This window comes from Phodopus roborovskii, unplaced genomic scaffold (genome assembly GCF_943737965.1).
Source record: "Phodopus roborovskii unplaced genomic scaffold, PHOROB, whole genome shotgun sequence".
NCBI classification, from domain to species: Eukaryota; Metazoa; Chordata; class Mammalia; order Rodentia; family Cricetidae; genus Phodopus; species Phodopus roborovskii.
In genome coordinates this window covers 657,550-675,735 of record NW_026126542.1, presented here as the reverse complement: position 1 = coordinate 675,735, position 18,186 = coordinate 657,550, and the positions used below count along the sequence as shown (strand labels likewise).

The 18,186-nt window shown below is 45.9% G+C and overlaps 1 protein-coding gene across 3 annotated transcripts in view; it reads left to right on the top strand.

Annotated features, from left to right (window-relative positions):
• The first annotated feature begins 1,129 nt into the window (after nucleotides 1-1,129).
• Nucleotides 1,130-18,186, top strand: part of Apba1 (amyloid beta precursor protein binding family A member 1) — a 64,284-nt gene continuing 47,227 nt past the window's right edge. For all 3 annotated transcript variants that reach the window (XM_051200126.1, XM_051200125.1, XM_051200124.1), the window contains exon 1: nucleotides 1,130-2,400. In XM_051200126.1, coding sequence (XP_051056083.1) covers nucleotides 1,201-2,400 — 1,200 coding nt within the window. In that variant the 5' untranslated portion in view covers nucleotides 1,130-1,200. The remainder of the gene's footprint in view (nucleotides 2,401-18,186) is intronic.

Below are 18,186 nucleotides of genomic sequence, written 5' to 3'. Positions count from 1 at the left end.
ATTGTTCATTATATTCTTTGGGTCTGTTTCTATATACACTGTGCATGTTATGCTTAAAAGCTAGTGTGTGTGTGTGTGTGTGTGTGTGTGTGTGTGTGTGTGTTGGGTATTTGAACTCAGGTCCTCTTGCTTTCACAGCAATTGCTATCACCCACTGGAGCCACCTCCCCATCCTTTAAAAACCTGCTTTTGTGATGAGAATTGATAAAAGCTGGAATCAATCTTTAACTGCAAGTTTCCTCACAAACCGGTAGAGACCTACTCTACCTACACTTTGAAAATTAGCCATGTACTCTAGTTTCAGGTATCATGGCATTCACAGAATTACAGAATTTTAAAGCACGTGGGGAAAGTTCTAGGAACTGCCTACTTGGTGTATTTGTCAGAACTCTGGTTTCTAGGGTTAAGTGTTTCTGAGTCGAATGAGTTAGAGAAACCCTGCGTTTTATAACTTCCTCCTCTTGGATCTTCACTGTAAAAAGTTACCTGTCAATCAGCTGGTCCCAAGGTTATTTAACCAGAGATTCCATTTTTTATTCCTATGTTCATTCTGCACCCAAGAAAAGAACCTTGTGTCTCTGTGGCGGTCTAGAAAGCTAATAAAAGAATTAGGGACCTATTGGTGATTACCAGCCTCCCTAGAAAGACTGCACCTTTACACTCATAGCAATGGCGTCAAAAAATTGCAAGATGATATTGGCCCCTCCCCCGAAATGTATTTAAAGAGTTGCTTCCAAAATATCCAGGATCCTAGTTTAAAGAGATTTATCCTTGAGCAGATGTGGAAATGTGCCAAGTGGCCCATCCAATTGAGTAATACTCTAACCATCGACCTCAGAAAACGCAAACTGAATAGCATGAGGAACAAAATGCTGGCGAAGCTCTCAGTCTGGGGGCTTGGGAGGGAGAACGCAATAGGCAATTCAACAAGCAAATATGTAATTACAAATTAGGATACGTGCATGAAGAAGAACGTACTGTCAGGTGAAGCTTATATTTGCAATCGTGTCTTAACTGACCCAGATTCAGAAGGAATCAATAGCGGGTGATTTTCATGTCCGCCCTGATGCTCAGAGCTCATAGTTACCATTTTTGAGCCACACAGCAGTCTCTCTCCTCGTTTCTTTCAGCCCCCGTGGAGCAAAATGAGAGCGCAGTGAGCCAGCTCAGCCTCTCCCCAGCCATCCCCCGACGCCCACCATGAACCACTTGGAGGGCTCCGCGGAGGTGGAGGTGCCGGACGAGGCGCCAGGAGGGGAGGTGAACGAGTCCGTGGAGGCCGACCTGGAGCACCCCGACGTGGAGGAGGAGCAGCAGGCGCCCCCGCAGGCCGCCGGCCGCCACGGTGCCCTCGATGACCCCCGAGCGCAGCTGGCTCGGCGGCAGCAGCAGGAGGAAGAGGAGCGCGGGGAGAGCCTGGCGCGCTCGGCCAGCACGGAGAGCGGCTTCCACAACCACACGGACACGGCCGAGGGCGACGTGCTCGCCGCGGCCCGCGACGGCGGCGCCGACGAGGCGGAGCGCGCGCACGACCCCGACGATGAGAGCGCCTACGCGGTGCAGTACCGGCCCGAGGCCGAGGAGTACACGGAGCAGGCGGAGGCCGAGCACGCCGAGGCGGCGCACCGGCGCGCGCTGCCCAACCACCTGCACTTCCACTCGCTGGAGCACGAGGAGGCCATGAACGCGGCCTACTCGGGCTACGTCTACACGCACCGGCTCTTCCACCGCGGCGAGGACGAGGCCTACGCCGAGCCCTACGCCGACTACGGCGGCCTCCAGGAGCACGTGTACGAGGAGATCGGGGACGCGCCCGAGCTGGAGGCGCGCGACGGCCTGCGGCTCTACGAGCAGGAGCGCGATGAGGCGGCCGCCTACCGCCAAGAGGCCCTGGGCGCGCGCCTGCACCACTACGACGAGCGCTCGGACGGCGAGTCCGACAGCCCCGAGAAAGAGGCCGAGTTCGCGCCCTACCCGCGCATGGACAGTTACGAGCAGGAAGAGGACATCGACCAGATCGTGGCCGAAGTCAAGCAGAGCATGAGTTCGCAGAGCCTCGACAAGGCGGCCGAAGACATGCCCGAGGCCGAGCAGGACCTGGAACGCGCCCCGACCCCAGGAGGAGGACACCCCGACAGCCCCGGGCTGCCAGTACCTGCCGGGCAGCAGCGGGTCATGGGACCTCCGGGTGGCGGTGAGGCTGGGCAGCGGTACAGTAAGGAAAAGCGAGATGCCATCTCGCTGGCCATCAAGGACATCAAGGAGGCCATCGAAGAAGTGAAAACCAGGACCATCCGTTCGCCTTACACCCCCGACGAACCCAAAGAGCCCATCTGGGTCATGCGCCAGGACATTAGCCCCACGAGGGATTGTGACGACCAGAGGCCCATGGACGGAGATGTAAGTATGTACAGCTCCAGGCTGGCTGGCTGGACCCCAGGCCCTGGGGAGGGGAGACTTTAAGTTCTGTGGCCTTGCGAGGCCCAGAAAGGATTTTGTGGGTAAATGGGCTATGGGGACACTGTGCACCTCCCCGTGGTAGTTGTACCCGTGTGGCACTAGCAGAAGGGTGTGACCTGGCTTATCAGACCCATAAAGGCATCCCAGTGCCTTCCAAATGATACCTGGGGGACTTGTTGAGAGTTACATTTTGAGTCAATGCCCACCCCCACACACCCCTCTTGGTGCTCACTGAGAAATTTTCTCAGTACAGTCCCAGAATCTGTATGTGTGTATTGAGTAAGAGGAGATTTGGTTGGAGAGGATGTTCGCAAAACCTTCCGTCCTGGAAGTACAAGATCTGCATGGGTTCCTGAGAGGAAGGAGTAACCCACGTGAAAAAGAACAAGGCCTGAGGAGATGGGATAGGACGGTGGCCTAACACAGGTGGGGTGGGGATACAGTTCTAACCAGAGTCAGGCCTGTTCTCCGGTGTGTGCCAGCACCTGGGGAAAGAGGAGTAACTCCGCTAAAGTCAAGTCTGTGGGCATTCCCCGCCCCCCAATCAATCAGCAGTTCAGCTAATCACACTTAAGAGGCAAAGGATGGGAATGCTTACACTCTGCACACACACACACACACACACACACACACACACACACGGGGACACACACACGCGGGGACACACACACACACACGGGGACACACACACACACACACGGACACACACACGGGGACACACACACGGGGACACACACACACACGGGGACAGACACACACACACACGGGGACACACACACACACGGGGACACACACACACACGGGGACACACACACACACACACACGGGGACACACACACACACGGGGACACACACACACACACGGGGACACACACACACACACACACACAGGGACTGCCCGTAGGTAGCATCTGCTAAGCTTTCGCCACTTCACAGAAGGTATGTTCTCTATTTAAAACCAGATGTGCTTCTCTGTATAGAGCTACAGGCAGAGCTGTTGCCACCTCTGTCAACAGCTTCTTTGCCATTTTTGAAATTGGAGACCGTGTCAAGCTCAGGTGTCACAGTCTGTTGAAAATAAATCAAGACGACTAACCTCTGCCCCTCTGCCTTGCTATAAAGATGCCTTTTGCTCTAACTCTCCTTTTTCTGGACTCTCTGGTAATTTCTACGCAATTTCATTTTAAAATGGAGCTTGAAGTCGGCTGAGGGTCAAGAGGTTAAATTCCGCTTCATTTCATCTGATCTGGGTGCTGGCCCCTCCATCACTATTCTTAGCTGTATCAGCCTCCTGAAATGACCTACTAACCACTTGACCATCCAAACGTCACTCTGAGCACCCTCCAGGACAGTGGTAGGGCCAGGACAGCTTTTGTTCATTTGAACTGGGAGGACACTTTAAACCTCTTGTGTAATGTTTTACTCAGGAAAAAAAAAAATGTAGTTTGTTACAAAATGTTGGATGATACTTAAGATCCTGAGCCATCAGAACTCATCTTGATGCTGAGGAATCGATGAGTAGGGCTTACCAGGGTATGAAGGGTTAACAGAAAGCAAAGCCAAAAAGCTATGCCGTAAAATATGCCCCATCTTCCCTAAGCTGTTTGGATCTGTGGGTCATGTTTCATGTGCTGTCCTATACTTGTAGGAAAGACCTTTATTTACTCCCCCTTTGATGGTATTATTCCACATCACCTCAGCTTCAAAAAAAGCATTTACTGAAATCTCATTCCACACATGCTGTCATAGAAAATGGAAAGACACCATTAAAAGTACTGCAGCCTGCAGTCTGCAAAGGTCTTGTTAAAAATGCAGATCATCCACCTTCTTCCCAAAGCCAAGGCGCGCAGGAGGCAGAGCCTGCTGATCTGGTGTTTTGGTTTTGTTTCTCAACTGTATAAAAGATTAAGATCCACTGACACAAAGAGGGGGACCCATTTAGGAGCTGTGGGCTTGAGGCTTTCTTCGACGAAAGGCTGTGCCACTGTGGTTAAGGTCTGCAGAAGCAGGGGGCCCTGAAATGAGAAGGCACCAAGGAACAGGTGAAGGGTGACAACAGCCATATTACCAGTTGGCAGAGGTAATTGCTAACAGTTAATTTTGCTTTTGACTGGCCTGCCCAGTCTTCTGTAACCCCAACATTGTATATGTACAGCAAGCAGGCATGTGTTTGCTGGTGCAGTAGACAGAATGAGAAGTTAGGATTATCCAGGAGAACCCATTCTCCTTACTGATAGATGCTCAGCACCAGATGAAAATAGTTATTTTCTGAAGACCTGAAAAAAAAAAAGACATGGACTCTAGGCCTAGTAAGGATTTTCTATCTTCTAGGTATGTTTGAGAACGTTCTTCCAACTCCCTCCTTGAAAAATACTGATAGTGAATTATGTGTTCTGAAAAGTTCCCTGTCATTCAGGGACAAGTGTCTTGCTATCAGCCAGCACAGTGCATGCTGGGAGATCTGAAGTAATTTGAGTGGCAGTGCAGACTGATAGCTGCTCATTTCCACTCTCTCCTATAACATCTTTAAAATGATAGTAAGGCCTTAAAAAAAAAAAACAGAAAATAAACAGCAGAAGATGAGGATAGTAAACTATTGTTGAATTCTTTGGTAATCCTGGACATTTTCAGGCTGGGCCATCTTTCCAGTTCCCTTTTAAGTAGAGAGGCTTGCACATCCTCACCCCTGGAAATCCTAGGAGGCAATGCCAGTGACATGTGCATTCGGAAGTGTATTTCTGCTGGGCAGGAACAGCAGAGGCCACTCTTCTTGCTTTAAGTGCAACAAACCAGAAGCCAGATGGTAAGAGTTGGTGTGACCCTGAGCACAGCAGGGATCTGCTTCCCCAGCGTGAGCAAGGTTCCCTGGTGACCCCAGTAAGGCAGGGAGGCAACCTCAGTTGAGGCCACAGCAACCAGGGGTGTGGGGGTGAGGGTGGGGGTTGGTTTGTTCCCGCTGCATGGCCCAATCAGTACTGAGTAATTCACAGGGAAGGTTTCTGCTTCTTCCTTTCTACCAAGATTTCTGAGGTTTTGAACATAGACACCTCAGAAAGGCTCAGGAACTTGAAACAGCCCATGCTGCAGATAACAGGGGTATGAAGACATGCTTGGGAAAGAACAGGAGACAGTGGACCTTTGGGTATCTCTAGTATGTGTAGCCAAGTGATTCTTTCCTGCAGATGTGTGGCCTCTATATTAAGGAGGCATGTCATTGTCACCCTAAACAAAAACCCAAATAAAAGAGGTGGGAGGGACTCCACCACAGGAAATATAGGGAGGGAACCGTTCAGGTGGGTGAAGGAGAGTTACTAAGATGGCTACTATGCAGAAAGCCAAGGCAGCAGGCAATCCAGAGCTTCTGGGACTCCAGTAGGAGGCACCCAGAAAGACAGCAGAGAGATCCTGATGGGCATGGAGAGAGAGGAGACAGCAGAGAGATCCTGATGAGCAGAGAGAGAGAGAGAGATCCTGATGGGCATGGAGAGAGAGAGAGAGAGAGAGAGACAGACAGACAAAGAGAGAGAGAGAAAGAGAGAGAGAGAGAAGACGGTGGAGCGATCCTGATGGGCAGAGAGGTCCTGATGACCCGGCTTGAGGGAGTAGAGGTGGTTTGGAGATGGTTTAGCATACACACATAGAACACTAATCAAAAAACAATTGTAACAATTCCCATTTCCTTTAGTTATTGTCCTTTCTGAAAACAGATACGGCAGCTAGAAATGCAGTACTGTATACATGCAGCTGAGCTGGGAAGACCATTGGCATAGTCTACAGAATGCAAACACTGAAAATCAATTAACCAGAAACTAGTAGAAAGGACACAGACTTCATCCCTTACAGTTGAAGCTAGGAAATAATGTCTAACCCTGAAAATGAAAGTGAGGCCATACAGGTACATTACTTCTGCCCAAGAAAGTAAACGTAGAAGAGAGTTGCAAAAGAATTGAAAATGGAACCATGAAGTGAGGAGCAGTGTAAAAGAATCTGAGTTTTGCCCTAAGCTATACAGTATGATTTGACTTTGAAAACTAAATTTGTGGATTTATAAAGCAACAGTTCACTGAACAAAGAAATTATCTCATTGCCCTGTTTTCCTGAACAAAAACAGAGGAGGGCAAATGCTTCTGTTGTGTTTTGTGTTCAATTTATAGGAAGGGAAGGACTACTTTTCTGACTGTTGACCTATGGTAAGATGGGTGCACTGCTGTATGCAGTGTTTGCATTGAGCATGCGCACCTCCATTTGGCTGGCATTACACACGTAACAATGAGGTCGATAGGAGGGATATACTTCCTGTAGACCACTGCTGGACAGTAAGGAATCTGGAGAGTTTAAAAGCCGTGGACTCACAGTGTGTTTAGAGTCTGGGAGCCTCAGAACACTGATGAGGAAGAACACATTAAGAACACTACCTGCAGTGGGAATGATTCAGGCTGGGGCCAAGTGCAGTGCATTGATTTCCACGGAGATGTGAATAATTATATAAGTTCAGAGCCTTCCTTCAAGGATGAAGTGTTTTTGAGAGCTGCCTTTTACCAGGGTGAAAGCACCACAGTTGCAGCATTTACAGCCCATGCTGCCCCTGCAGATGCACATTGAAGTGTCATATCCCAGCAGGGAGTGGTACTCTCTGTAGTAAGACTCAGTTGTCAATAGCAACCACAAAGAGGAGCCATTTTCCTGTGAATCATGAGGACCCAATGTGACCAGGGTAATTTTCTTTAAAGATGTAATAGTCTTAACTGTTACATCTTCAAAATGAAAAGGCTTGACCTTAAACTCCCATTTGGAGAGCAAATGATTCATTTCGGCTGTGAAGGGGATGCAGAATGTTTGCTTTGTTCCCTTCTCTTAGACTCAAAGTGCTACCTCCAATTATCTTTACCTCATCTCTAGAATTTCACCTGTCTGTTCAGTGCCCAGGCAAGCCCGGTTGCCTGAAAGCCATCTGCCTACTGATATCAAACCGCTGCTGTAACCACTGGAGAAAAATCTAATGATGACCCACCACAAATCAAGTATCCTAGCTACTCCATGCTCCATGGAATTAAAAAGAAAAAAGTTATGGGGAAGATTGTTTTAAAAAAAGAAATACAAACAGGCTTCAACATCTCTTCACCCGACTCCGCTGTCAAGAGGAATTTTTCTCTCTGAATTGTCTCATCAGACAACATATTTGTGAAACCATGGGGGAGAGTAACAGGGAAACAAATGGCCAGTTTTGGCTGATAAAATTTTGTTCCTAGAGTTAGCATACAGGGCCACAGTTCAGGAATGTGACCGGCTCACTTAGGAAGTGGGGGCTCAAGAAACTACCCAGGACTTTAGAATATTTGTGTCACCCTGTCCAACATTTCACCCTCAGTATTCCGTGTCCTAAGTGAACTGGGGAGAAAGGGCAGGTTCAGGGAGAGCAGCTGTACGTGAGCCCTGGTTACATCCCAGGGACATGCAGTCCTTCAAAGTCATGAAGCCTGAGTTGTCTGTCCATAGTGGGATCTCCTTTAAGTTGAAATTTCTTCTATTATAAACATAGCTGGCATCGTGCTTTTAGTGCAAGAGGAGTTTCTCGGTAACCATAAGACGTTTGCTGGTGAGGAGTCCTCTCTGGAAAGGACCTGTAAGAGTATGGTGTATGGGCTCCATGTGGAAGTTATGGCTACTGTTTAGGGTGGGTCACTGGCAAGCTGAATTAGGTGCCTGGCTCAGTGTTTCCCCTCACCTTCTCTGCACTAGGGGTTCAATCTGCTGTCTCCTAGCATACAGACCCTCACTACTCCACTTATCCTTGTCCTGGTCCCTCCCTTCAATGACCCTCGTTTCCAGCTTCTGCAATAAGCAACAACCCAAACCACCAGCCTTTTTTTTTTTTTTCCAGGACTGTTCTAAGTAAATCAAACTAACCTGCTGGTCAGTGAAAATGGAACATGCACACATGCACTACCCCCTTTGGGGTAACAATTATTTTATATTGGCATCCTGTTCCCTTTCCAGAGACCAATGCACAAAGTATGTCTAGGCAGGGTTTTTTTCAACATTAACACTGCTTAGTCAGAGTCAAAAAGCAGCCACCTTCTCGCTGAAGTGGAGACAGTTATAGCATTCTGGGAAGTAAAGGTCTGTTCTCGAGTCTATCCCGATCACCTGCACCCCTGTGCCCACTTTAGTTTTTCATTTCAGAAAGCTGATGCATGGAAGCAGTGGCGAATACCCTGGCTTCAGCTGGGTCTTAGATTCCTTGATGTCGTCCCCCCTTCCCTGTCTTGAGTTCAGCATCCAGCCTTCAAGGGTCTTGCTTTTTTTCTTAACTGTTGCTAGGAGACTGTCAACCAAGGTCAAATGCACTTGCTAGTTAATTAAGACTCATTAGCACCACCTTGCCCTGTTGACCTTGCTGCTGTGTTGTCTACAAGGACAAGTAAAAAGAATTGTGTTGCTGCCCAGGATTCTGTTTCTGTGCAGGGTTCCCATAAGGTGCTCAGAACTAAGGGCTTCCTTGCAGAGGGCCATGGGACTGTACAGCAGTGACAACTAGTATTTAACAAGTTAATCCACTAGATGATGCTGGGGACCCCCACTTGGCAAAGCCATGGAATTATTGACTGAATGACTGGTCCTGTAACTGTCTCAGGCACCATTGCTATGCTGTTCTTCCCATAGCCCTTTGGTGGTGTGTTTCATATTTGTTGGGCACACACATAGCTGTGGATAGTCAGAAGATAATGCTTAGGCTGTATAATTTTGATGAATACAAATAATACTAGGATATTTTACATTGCTCAGACTGACAAGATTCTCAGTCACAAAGACAGCCTTTTACACACACAAGCTAACTTTAGACTTCAGAGTAAATTCAAAGCAGGCTGGTTGCCCCTAGAGACAAATATACAAGGTCATTTTCACAGGTATTGTTTTGCTAATTCAATGTCAGAGTTTGAAGCAACTTTAGCCTGCTTGTACTCCCCAACCTCAAGGTTGAGCCAATTGTTTACTTCCTGTCCAGGAACCCTCACCAACTTAGAGCTACCTGCAAGGCCACTTGCTCACGGGCTTGTCGTTGTGATGTTGAAAAACTATGTGACTTAAGACATGTTATGAGTACCTGAAAAGTAACATGTCATTGTCCAGAGTCTGGTGGTGAGAGAGGCAGAGCAGAGGAGAGTCGGGAGACAGGGGCGATGAGGCAGAGTGAAGGAGCAGGGATGAAGGGACAGCAGAGGCGGAGAGATGCAGGAGAAGGATGCCATGGGAGAGAGAAGTGAGAGATGAAGAAGTGTGAGAGAATGACTGAGAGTAAGAGTGTAAGAGTGAATGATGTAAAAACATAAGTGAGAGAGAGAGCTGTGTGAAAGCTATTGCTACATGGAGGAGCTGTGCCTAGAAACTGTCTAAAGTGCTATATGATAAGAGGATATGTAAATGAGATGTATAGATATGGCTGTGGGGAGATTTGTAACTGTAATAGAATATAGAAATATGTAACTGGGCAGGAGAAAAATGTTTGTATGTAAAGAAAGATTGTTGAGAAAGAGAGATTATATAAGTTGAAGTAAAGGAGGTCACCATTAGGAAAGTGTGTGCTTGTTCTTTTCTCTTAGGTTACCAGCAGAAAGCTTATGCATTTATTCTCTTCCCTCCTCGCCCGATAGAAAAGTCTAGCTACCCTCAGATGAGAGTTTTTTCTAAGTCCCACTATTCTGAGGCTTTATTACCCTGGAGCAGATCTGGCAGCTGGGATCCCACTCTCTGCATCAATTCCTTCTTGTGGATGGATCTCCACCTGCTCATAATGTTCTGGCCAGCCACAGTATTTCCAGGAACAGATAGCAAGGGATGGAGTTGAAATGGGATACAAAGTCAAGCAGACAGAATTTAGGATGAAGGTGTGTTCTGTCAGAACCTGATTCCGCAGGTGGGTCAGTTCATTGCTGGGATATGATATAGTGTTCTTGGGGCAGGAGAAGGACCGCCTATGGTAGGTCCGTTTCTCCTGATGTTTAAATCTGAAGAGGACCAAACCCCAAGTAAGCATCCTTGACTCAGGTTGGTCCACTGCTTGCTGTGAAAGAATGCATATATCCCAGGTCACTCTTTGTTATCTTCCAAGTTCAGACTGTTTAGATAAAAATGACAGACAGATCCTGTAGTTCTAACACCCCAAGGCTTGAACAGAGTGTAACCATGGAAGCAAAGGACTGGACACAAAGATGGCAGATATAGGTTCCAGTTTATTTATCCCCATCAAGCAAACCTTGGAAAAGGAAGGAAACCTGCTGCTTAGACAGTCACTTTCTATTTAATTGAATGTTTGGACATATAGGATATTGTCTGAATGAGAAATATGGCCCAGCCAAAGGGAGCGATGCTCACTCCTTTTCCTTTTAAAGATATTTCTACTTCTATTATTTTTTAATTCATTGATAATTTCATACACATATATGCACCAAATTTGCATCCTTTTCACCCCATTGTCCTCTCTCATCTTTCTTTCCCATTAAACCTCTTTTTTCCCCAAATGCCTTCTCTGACTTTGTCTTTTGTTGTTGTTGTTGTTTGATTCACTGAGTTTAACTATGGCTGCTTGCATGAGTATGGGTAGTGGAGTTTTATCAATGGTTACAATACTGAAGAAAATGACACACCCTCCCCCAGCACCCATTAACTGCGCATCATCCCTCAGAGAGCATGGGACCTCATGAGTTCTTCCCGCAGTTGTAATGGCATCTTGTGCAGGTAACCCTAGCTTCATGAGTCCAGTGGCTGCATCACGCCCTGGAGGGAGCGTGTCACAGCGCTTCCCCCTACCCCTGGCTCCTACATTCTTACTCCCAGTCTTGTACAGTGTTCCTGAGCCTCGAAAGGGATTTTATAGAGGTCTCATTTGGGGCCAAGCACTCCACAGTCACTCATTCTCTACTCTTTGACTGGTTTGAGTCTTTACATTAACTGTCCCGTACCTCCATGTCTAATGTCAAAGGGCTCAGATGGCTCTGTCCTTCAGGCTTTGCTACCTGCAACACACTTCTATCTCGCGGCTGTTCCTCCGCCTGCAGCTCTTATTGGCAGATATCCCATGGCACTGGCATCTCCAGCATCAAGGAGCCTCCCGTGCAATCCAGGCTTCACGTTCACAGATTTAGGTAATGGCCTCTTAGGGCTTCTCTGCAGGGACCCCAGTGCCACGTGGCTGGCCGCAGCAGCTCTCTTTAACCTCAGAGGAAGGTTCCACAACCCCTTTTCTTCTGTATCCTTCATGACTCTAAGGTCAGAACCACAAGGATAATACTGACAGGTTTGAAGGACCAGGTAGAGTGGATAGAGCCTGGCCCCTCGAATCGCATTTGTAGCAGCTTTCCTTTGTTGTTCCCTTTCAGGAAAATTCCTCTGGCTTTCCCTTTTTACAAGGGAAGCTTAGCTGGGTGGGGGCTTTCCCTGAGGGCACGGACCCTTTATTCCATTTTTTGAGCAGACCTTTCTTCAATCTCATCTCTTTCTGCATGAGCCTTAGTTCCAACATTAAGTTTCCTGGTATTCTTTTTCACTTCAAACTGTACATTTTGTGCTTTTTCTCACCTTGCTTGCCCTCTTTCATTGTAGACTGCTGATTGATTGCTAATAAATAACCACAGGACAGAGTCAATATGAGGTTGTCTTGAAATCTACTCCACCAAGGAAATTAACCCAGTGCTTTTCATTTAGCCTTGGGTAGATCCTAAGGGCAGAAAGCGGCCACATTCTTTGCCGAAATATCTCTCAGTTGTGATATTGTTCCCCTCTGATATCTCTTGAGCTGGGTTTCCATAGTCCGTGTTTCTCTCAGCATTGTTATATTCCAAGCTCCTACTAGGATGCCTTGTTAAGCCCTACTTCAGCATTCAACTGCTTTCCTAGTCCAAAGTCCTAGAAAGGCCTTCCACATTCCTCTAAAAACAAAAATTAAAAACAGCATCATCAGGCCTGACATAGCAGTATCCCACTTCCTAGCACCATCTTCTGATTTAGTTACTTTTCTGTTGCTATTATAGAACACCATGACCAAGGCAACTTATAGAAATGGTTTCTTTGGGGCTTTGAGGATTCCAAAGCCCCATTCCATACCCAGTTTTTTATTTTTCCTCTCAACTTTGTGGTTGTGGATCAAGCAGTAGGCTTTTAGCTACTGGTCCAGTACCTGCCTGCCTGTCACTGTGCTCCCTGCCATGATGGTCATGGACTCTAACCCTCCAAAACCATAAGCCCCAAATAAACTCTTTATTTTATAGGTTGTCTTGGACATGGTATCTTATCACAGTAGTGGAAAAGTAAGACTATCTGCAACCTATTACAAAAAGAAACTTCTCTTGACAGTTGAGAGCAGCATTGATCTATAGATATGAACGTGTGTGTGTGTGTGTGTGTGTGTGTTTGTTTGTGTGTGTGTGTTTGTTTGTTTGTGTGTGTGTTTAAAAAGCAGTTTGATACCATGTCCATTTATAATAGTAGATTCTCCTCCAGAGCCTATGATCTTCCAGCCATGGTTCTTGACCAGATTTATAGTACCTGCTATGACTCCTTCCTGTGGATCAGGCCTCAGATCCAATCAGAAGGTTATTGGTTAACCCATAATAGTCACACCACTATTGCACTTTTGGGTAATCTTGTCGGGGAGGTTGTTATTGTACCTTGTGAGGTTCACAGATGATTTTGATTGATGACTTAATCTACCCAGCAGTGAGAAAACTTCAAGCTTAGACTCAGTTTGATTTCTCAATGTCCTACAACCCAAGTGTGACATGACCTTAGCAGTAGGATCTTAGGATCTAAGTCTGATTTGCAAAAAAAAAAAAAAAAAAAAAAAAAAAAAATGCATTTACAATAGGCTGTAATGTTTTGGAAGCCTCTAGCTCAGTGATTCTTAACCTTCCTAACGTTGTGACCCTTTAATATAGTTCCTCATGTTGTGGTGACCCCCAATCATAGAATTATTTTGTGCTACTTCATAATTGTAATTTTGCTACTGTTATGAGTTGTAAATATTGACATGCAGAATGTCTGGTATGCAACCCCCATGACCCACAAGTTGAGAACTTGCTGCCATAGAGCCTCCCTGACCAATATCACATAGGGAGATATCCCTCACTTGGTACTAGGATTTCTGTTTAATAAGGTTAGGCCTCCAGAAAGAGCATTATCCACCCATATAGGGTGTTTTTGTTTTTACTATGTTTACAAAATGGTAAGATTCCATAGAAGTTCTTCATAGCATCCTTGATGTTAGTTAACCCCTCCCATTTCCTGTATCCTATCCCACTACCCTCATCCCTATTTAACCCTTTGCACTATCACTCCTATATTTACCCCCTACTTTCATGTCACGTGTGTGTGTTCTCCTGTTCTCCTGCCCTAGTTTGGTTTCACTTTGCTGTGATAAACATCACAGCCAAAAGAAACTTGCATGCAGGGATGTGTGTTTCATCTTATACCTTACAGTCCCTCATCACAGAAAACCAGAGCTCAAGGACAGAAACGAAAGCAGAATCCATAGAAGAACACTGCTTACTGGCTTGCTCTCCCTGGCCCTGTCAGCTTTCTTAGAGGTGACACCGTCCATGTTGGGCTGGGCCCTACCACATCAGTCATCGAGAAAAAGGTCCACAGACTTGCTTACAGGTCAATCTGATGGAGACATTTTCTCAGTTGTAGGGCCCTCTTCCCAGACAAAAAGGGTTTTCCTCCTATAGCATTTTTTCCTCTAGTAGATCCCTTCCAGATTCTCAGCCTTTACAGGCATTCCAGTTTTAGCCTGCTACACTGAAAGTGCATAGCTGAAATCTGTGTGTAAGACAGAGTATGTGCTGCCCGTATCTCTGGGCCTGGGTTACCTTTATCAGCCTATTTTCCCTTTCCATCCCTTTCCCTGTAATTCCATCTTCTGGTGGAACCCTTAGCATCTTTTTTGTATAGACTCATACCATCTGCAAACAGGGGTGCTGTGGTTTCTTCCTTCACTGTTTGTACCAATTTTACCTCCTTGTCTCATTGCTTTAGCTGGTATTTCAAGTACTATATTAAATAGGAGTGGAGAGAGTGGACACCCTTGTGTTATTTCTGATCTTAGTGGAAATGCTTCAAATTTTCTCTATTTAGCATAATGTTGGCTATAGGTTTATGTCTTAGTTAAGGTTTTTATTGCTGTGACAAGACACCACGATAATGCCAACTCCTATAAAGAAAACATTTAATTGGGGTGGCTTGCTAACAGTTTCAAAAGTTCAGTCCATTATTATCATGACGGGGAGCATGGCAGCATGCAGGCAGATGTGATACTGGAAAAAGAGCTGAGAGTCCTACATCATGCAGACAATAGAAGTTGACTGTCACACTGAGGGATGCTTGAGCAAAAGAATCCTCAAAGCCCGCCCCCACAGTGACACACTTCCAACAAGACAACCCCCCCCCAATAGTGCCACTCCCTCTGGGGGCCATTTTCTGTCAAACTACCACATTCTAATCCCTGGCCCCCAAAGGCTTATAGCAATATCATAATACAAGAAATGCATTCAGTCCCAACTTCAAAAGCCCCATAGTCTGTAACAGTTTCATACTTGTTTCAAAGTCCAAAGTCTCTTCTGAGACACATGGCAATCTCGTAACTATAAACCCCCTGTAAAAAATCAAAATCAAACAGCAGATTACATACTTCCAACATGTAATGGCACAGGATATATACATTACCATTCCAAAGCACAGGTAAGGGAGCATAGTGAGGAAATATTGGACAGAAGCAAGATAAAAAACAAGCTGGGCAAACTCCAACTCAGCAGCTCCATGTCTGATGTCAAAACACTCTCCAGATCTCTTACTTTGTTCACTGAAACACACTTCTTTCTCTTGGGCTGATTCCACTCCTGTTAGCAGCTTTCCTTGGCAGGTATCCCATAACTATGGTGTCTTTTAACATCTTGGATTCTCCAAGACGACCCAGGCTTCAACTTCACAGCTTTAAACAATGGCCTCTCTACTAGGCCTCCATTCAGGGACACCCCTGACACATAGAAATAGAAGAAAGAAGGTGGAATAAAGCCGCTGAGGCCAGGCATGTGCCTAAGGGTTATTGTGCCTTGCTGGTGGTGGTTGTTTATAAGTACATAGATGGGTGGGACTGTTGGTTGCTTCTCCCCTTTGTAAACTTGTATGGCACCTTCTGGTACCATGAAATCTGGTCCTTAGGTGGGAGACTTTCAGATCAGTTCTAGCTCAGGGGCCTCCTTTGTCTGAAGTGTGTGGTGTCTGCCTCTGAGGGACAACCAAGGGCAATAGCAATATCCTATAATATTTGGGAGTATTCTTGGAGAACTTTGACCAACAGCCAAAAAGAGGGCTTCTCATGCCTGGTGTTTTTGTTAGTTTTTGGCTCTTGGAGGAAGCATTGTCAGATGGGGAATTTTCATTACAACTTTGTACATATAGTTATACACCAACTTATGTGTATTATAGGTATTTTAGGTAGATAATTAATTGTATTATTCCTTAGACCTTTTTCAGACATCCTTATTGTTTGTTTTACCCTCCTTCTTCTGTATTTTATCACCATCCCTTTCCATAGCTAGAGCACCCTCTACCCAGTTTTTCCCATTCCCCTGTTGGATCACTTATACCCTGATGCCCCCTCTCCATTGCCCCCTGCCTCCACTCCAGCAACGGCCCCTTTTCACTTTCCTGGTCTCTACAGTGCATAACTCCCAGGGTTTGTACTCACATCTGAAGATTTTGAGTTAGGAGCTTTAATTTGGGATAATATGTGATGTTTGTCTTTCTGAGTCTGAGCTACCGCACTCAATGTGGTCTTTTCTAGTTTCACGATTTAATTTTCTGAATAGTACTCAATAGTAAATAGGTGGAACTAGATCTCTATTGATCCCTACTACATTTTTATTATCCATTCAGTAGTTGAAAGACATTTAGGTTGGATTTTGCCAGCTATACATGTGACAAAGGATTAATATCAATAATATATAAAGAACTCAAAAAAAAAAAAAAAAAAAAAACCAAAGACAAGGAAGGAAGGAAGATAAAATGATCCATTCAAAAAATGGGCCTGGTATCTGAACAGAGAGTTCTCAAAAGAATGGGAAAAAAGGCTAAGAAATAGCTCAAAAACATGCTCATGACCCCTAGTAGTTGGGTAATTCAAATCAAAACAACTTCGAGATTTCCTCTTACCCCAGTCAGCTACTCGTCAAGTATACATTGTTTGGGGATTAAGAGTTAAGAGGAACCAGTAGTACTGTATCAACTAATCTATTAGTAGTTGTAGGTCTGAAGAGAAGATAAAAAAGGCAAGAAATCTTGGTGAGATTAGTGGTTAGTATTATTATGCTAGCTGAGAATTGGAAGAAGGAACTAATGGGGTATAGACAAGGTAGGGGGTAATAGTTTTTGGTTTAAGGTATACTGAAAAGAGGTATAAATGTGCATTTAGATCATGTAGTACAGTCTCATTGCTTGTGGGGGGGTGGGTTGAGTCAGAGACCTTGCATATCAAAGCAGCCTAGGAAGGTTTGGGGAAGAGGGAAAGTAAGAAAGAAAAGGTACAAAGCAGTAGGGACCAGGTGACTTACTGTACGTACTGACTAGTTATTAAATAGATAAAGAATAAGCTGCAGAGAAGAAGTAGAGCTGGGAGGAATCTAGCTTTTGTCATGTGGATGTTTCAAAGAAATAGACGCCAGAGGGAGTGGCATGATTAGGAGGTGTGGCTTTGTTAGAGGAGGTGTGGCCTTGTTGGAGGAAGTGAGTTACTGTGGAAACAGGCTTTGAGGCCTCATATATGCTCAAGCCATTTCCAGTGTCTCAGTCCACTTCCTAATGCCTATGAATCAAAATGTAAGAACTCTCAGCTCCTTCTCAGCTCCTTCTCTAGCACCATCCATGTCTGCCTACATGCTGCCTTGCTTTCTGCCATGGGGAGGGGTAGCACAAGCAGATTGCAAGTTCAGTAGCCCAGTGCACAGCAAGCCACCATGTCCTCATCTGCTGAGAGGGAAGGACAGTGACTGGGTGCTGTGCTCCTTGAGAGAAATTGAGAACAATGGAAGCTAGGTGGTCACCTGATTAGCCAGCTCAAACATGGTACTGGATTCTCAGTGGTCACCAAGGTCAGAAGCAGGAGATCTTGGTGGAGACATGCTCACCAGAAGTATCCCTTGTTGGTAGTATACACGGTTTGTGTGCATTGAGGTACATTGACTAGCAGTTACTGAGCCACCTGGGACCTGGGCTTTTATGGTCCTTCTGAACCTTATAGAGACCTTGAAAACTTTTGGTCCTTGCTCCTGATTGGCAAGGGCTGCCTGACTCTAAGGCACTGGTCATTATGCCCAGGTGCTTGCTTCTGCTCTCAGCGTGCTCTGACGTCAGTCAGGACATTGAGCAGGAGTGCCTCTGTCTCATCAACTACTTTTTTGTTTTCTTGTTTTTTGTTCAAAGTGTTCCCTACAGAATTGAACCTGGGTACTTTGAAAGAGGTCCATGATCTTAATCACCAAGAAGTCTCTCCAGTGGGCTGAGAGTCTTGGTGTGCTAACCTCACAGGGTTAATTGGGGCGAGGACTAGCCAGCAGTGGGCACTAGGCACTCCTCCTTGACCTCTGAGCACAACCTGGCAGTGGGTCCTAAGTCTTTGCACATTTCCTGACCTAAAAGCATGACTAGCAGTTGAGTTCTAAGTCTTGCTTCCATCCC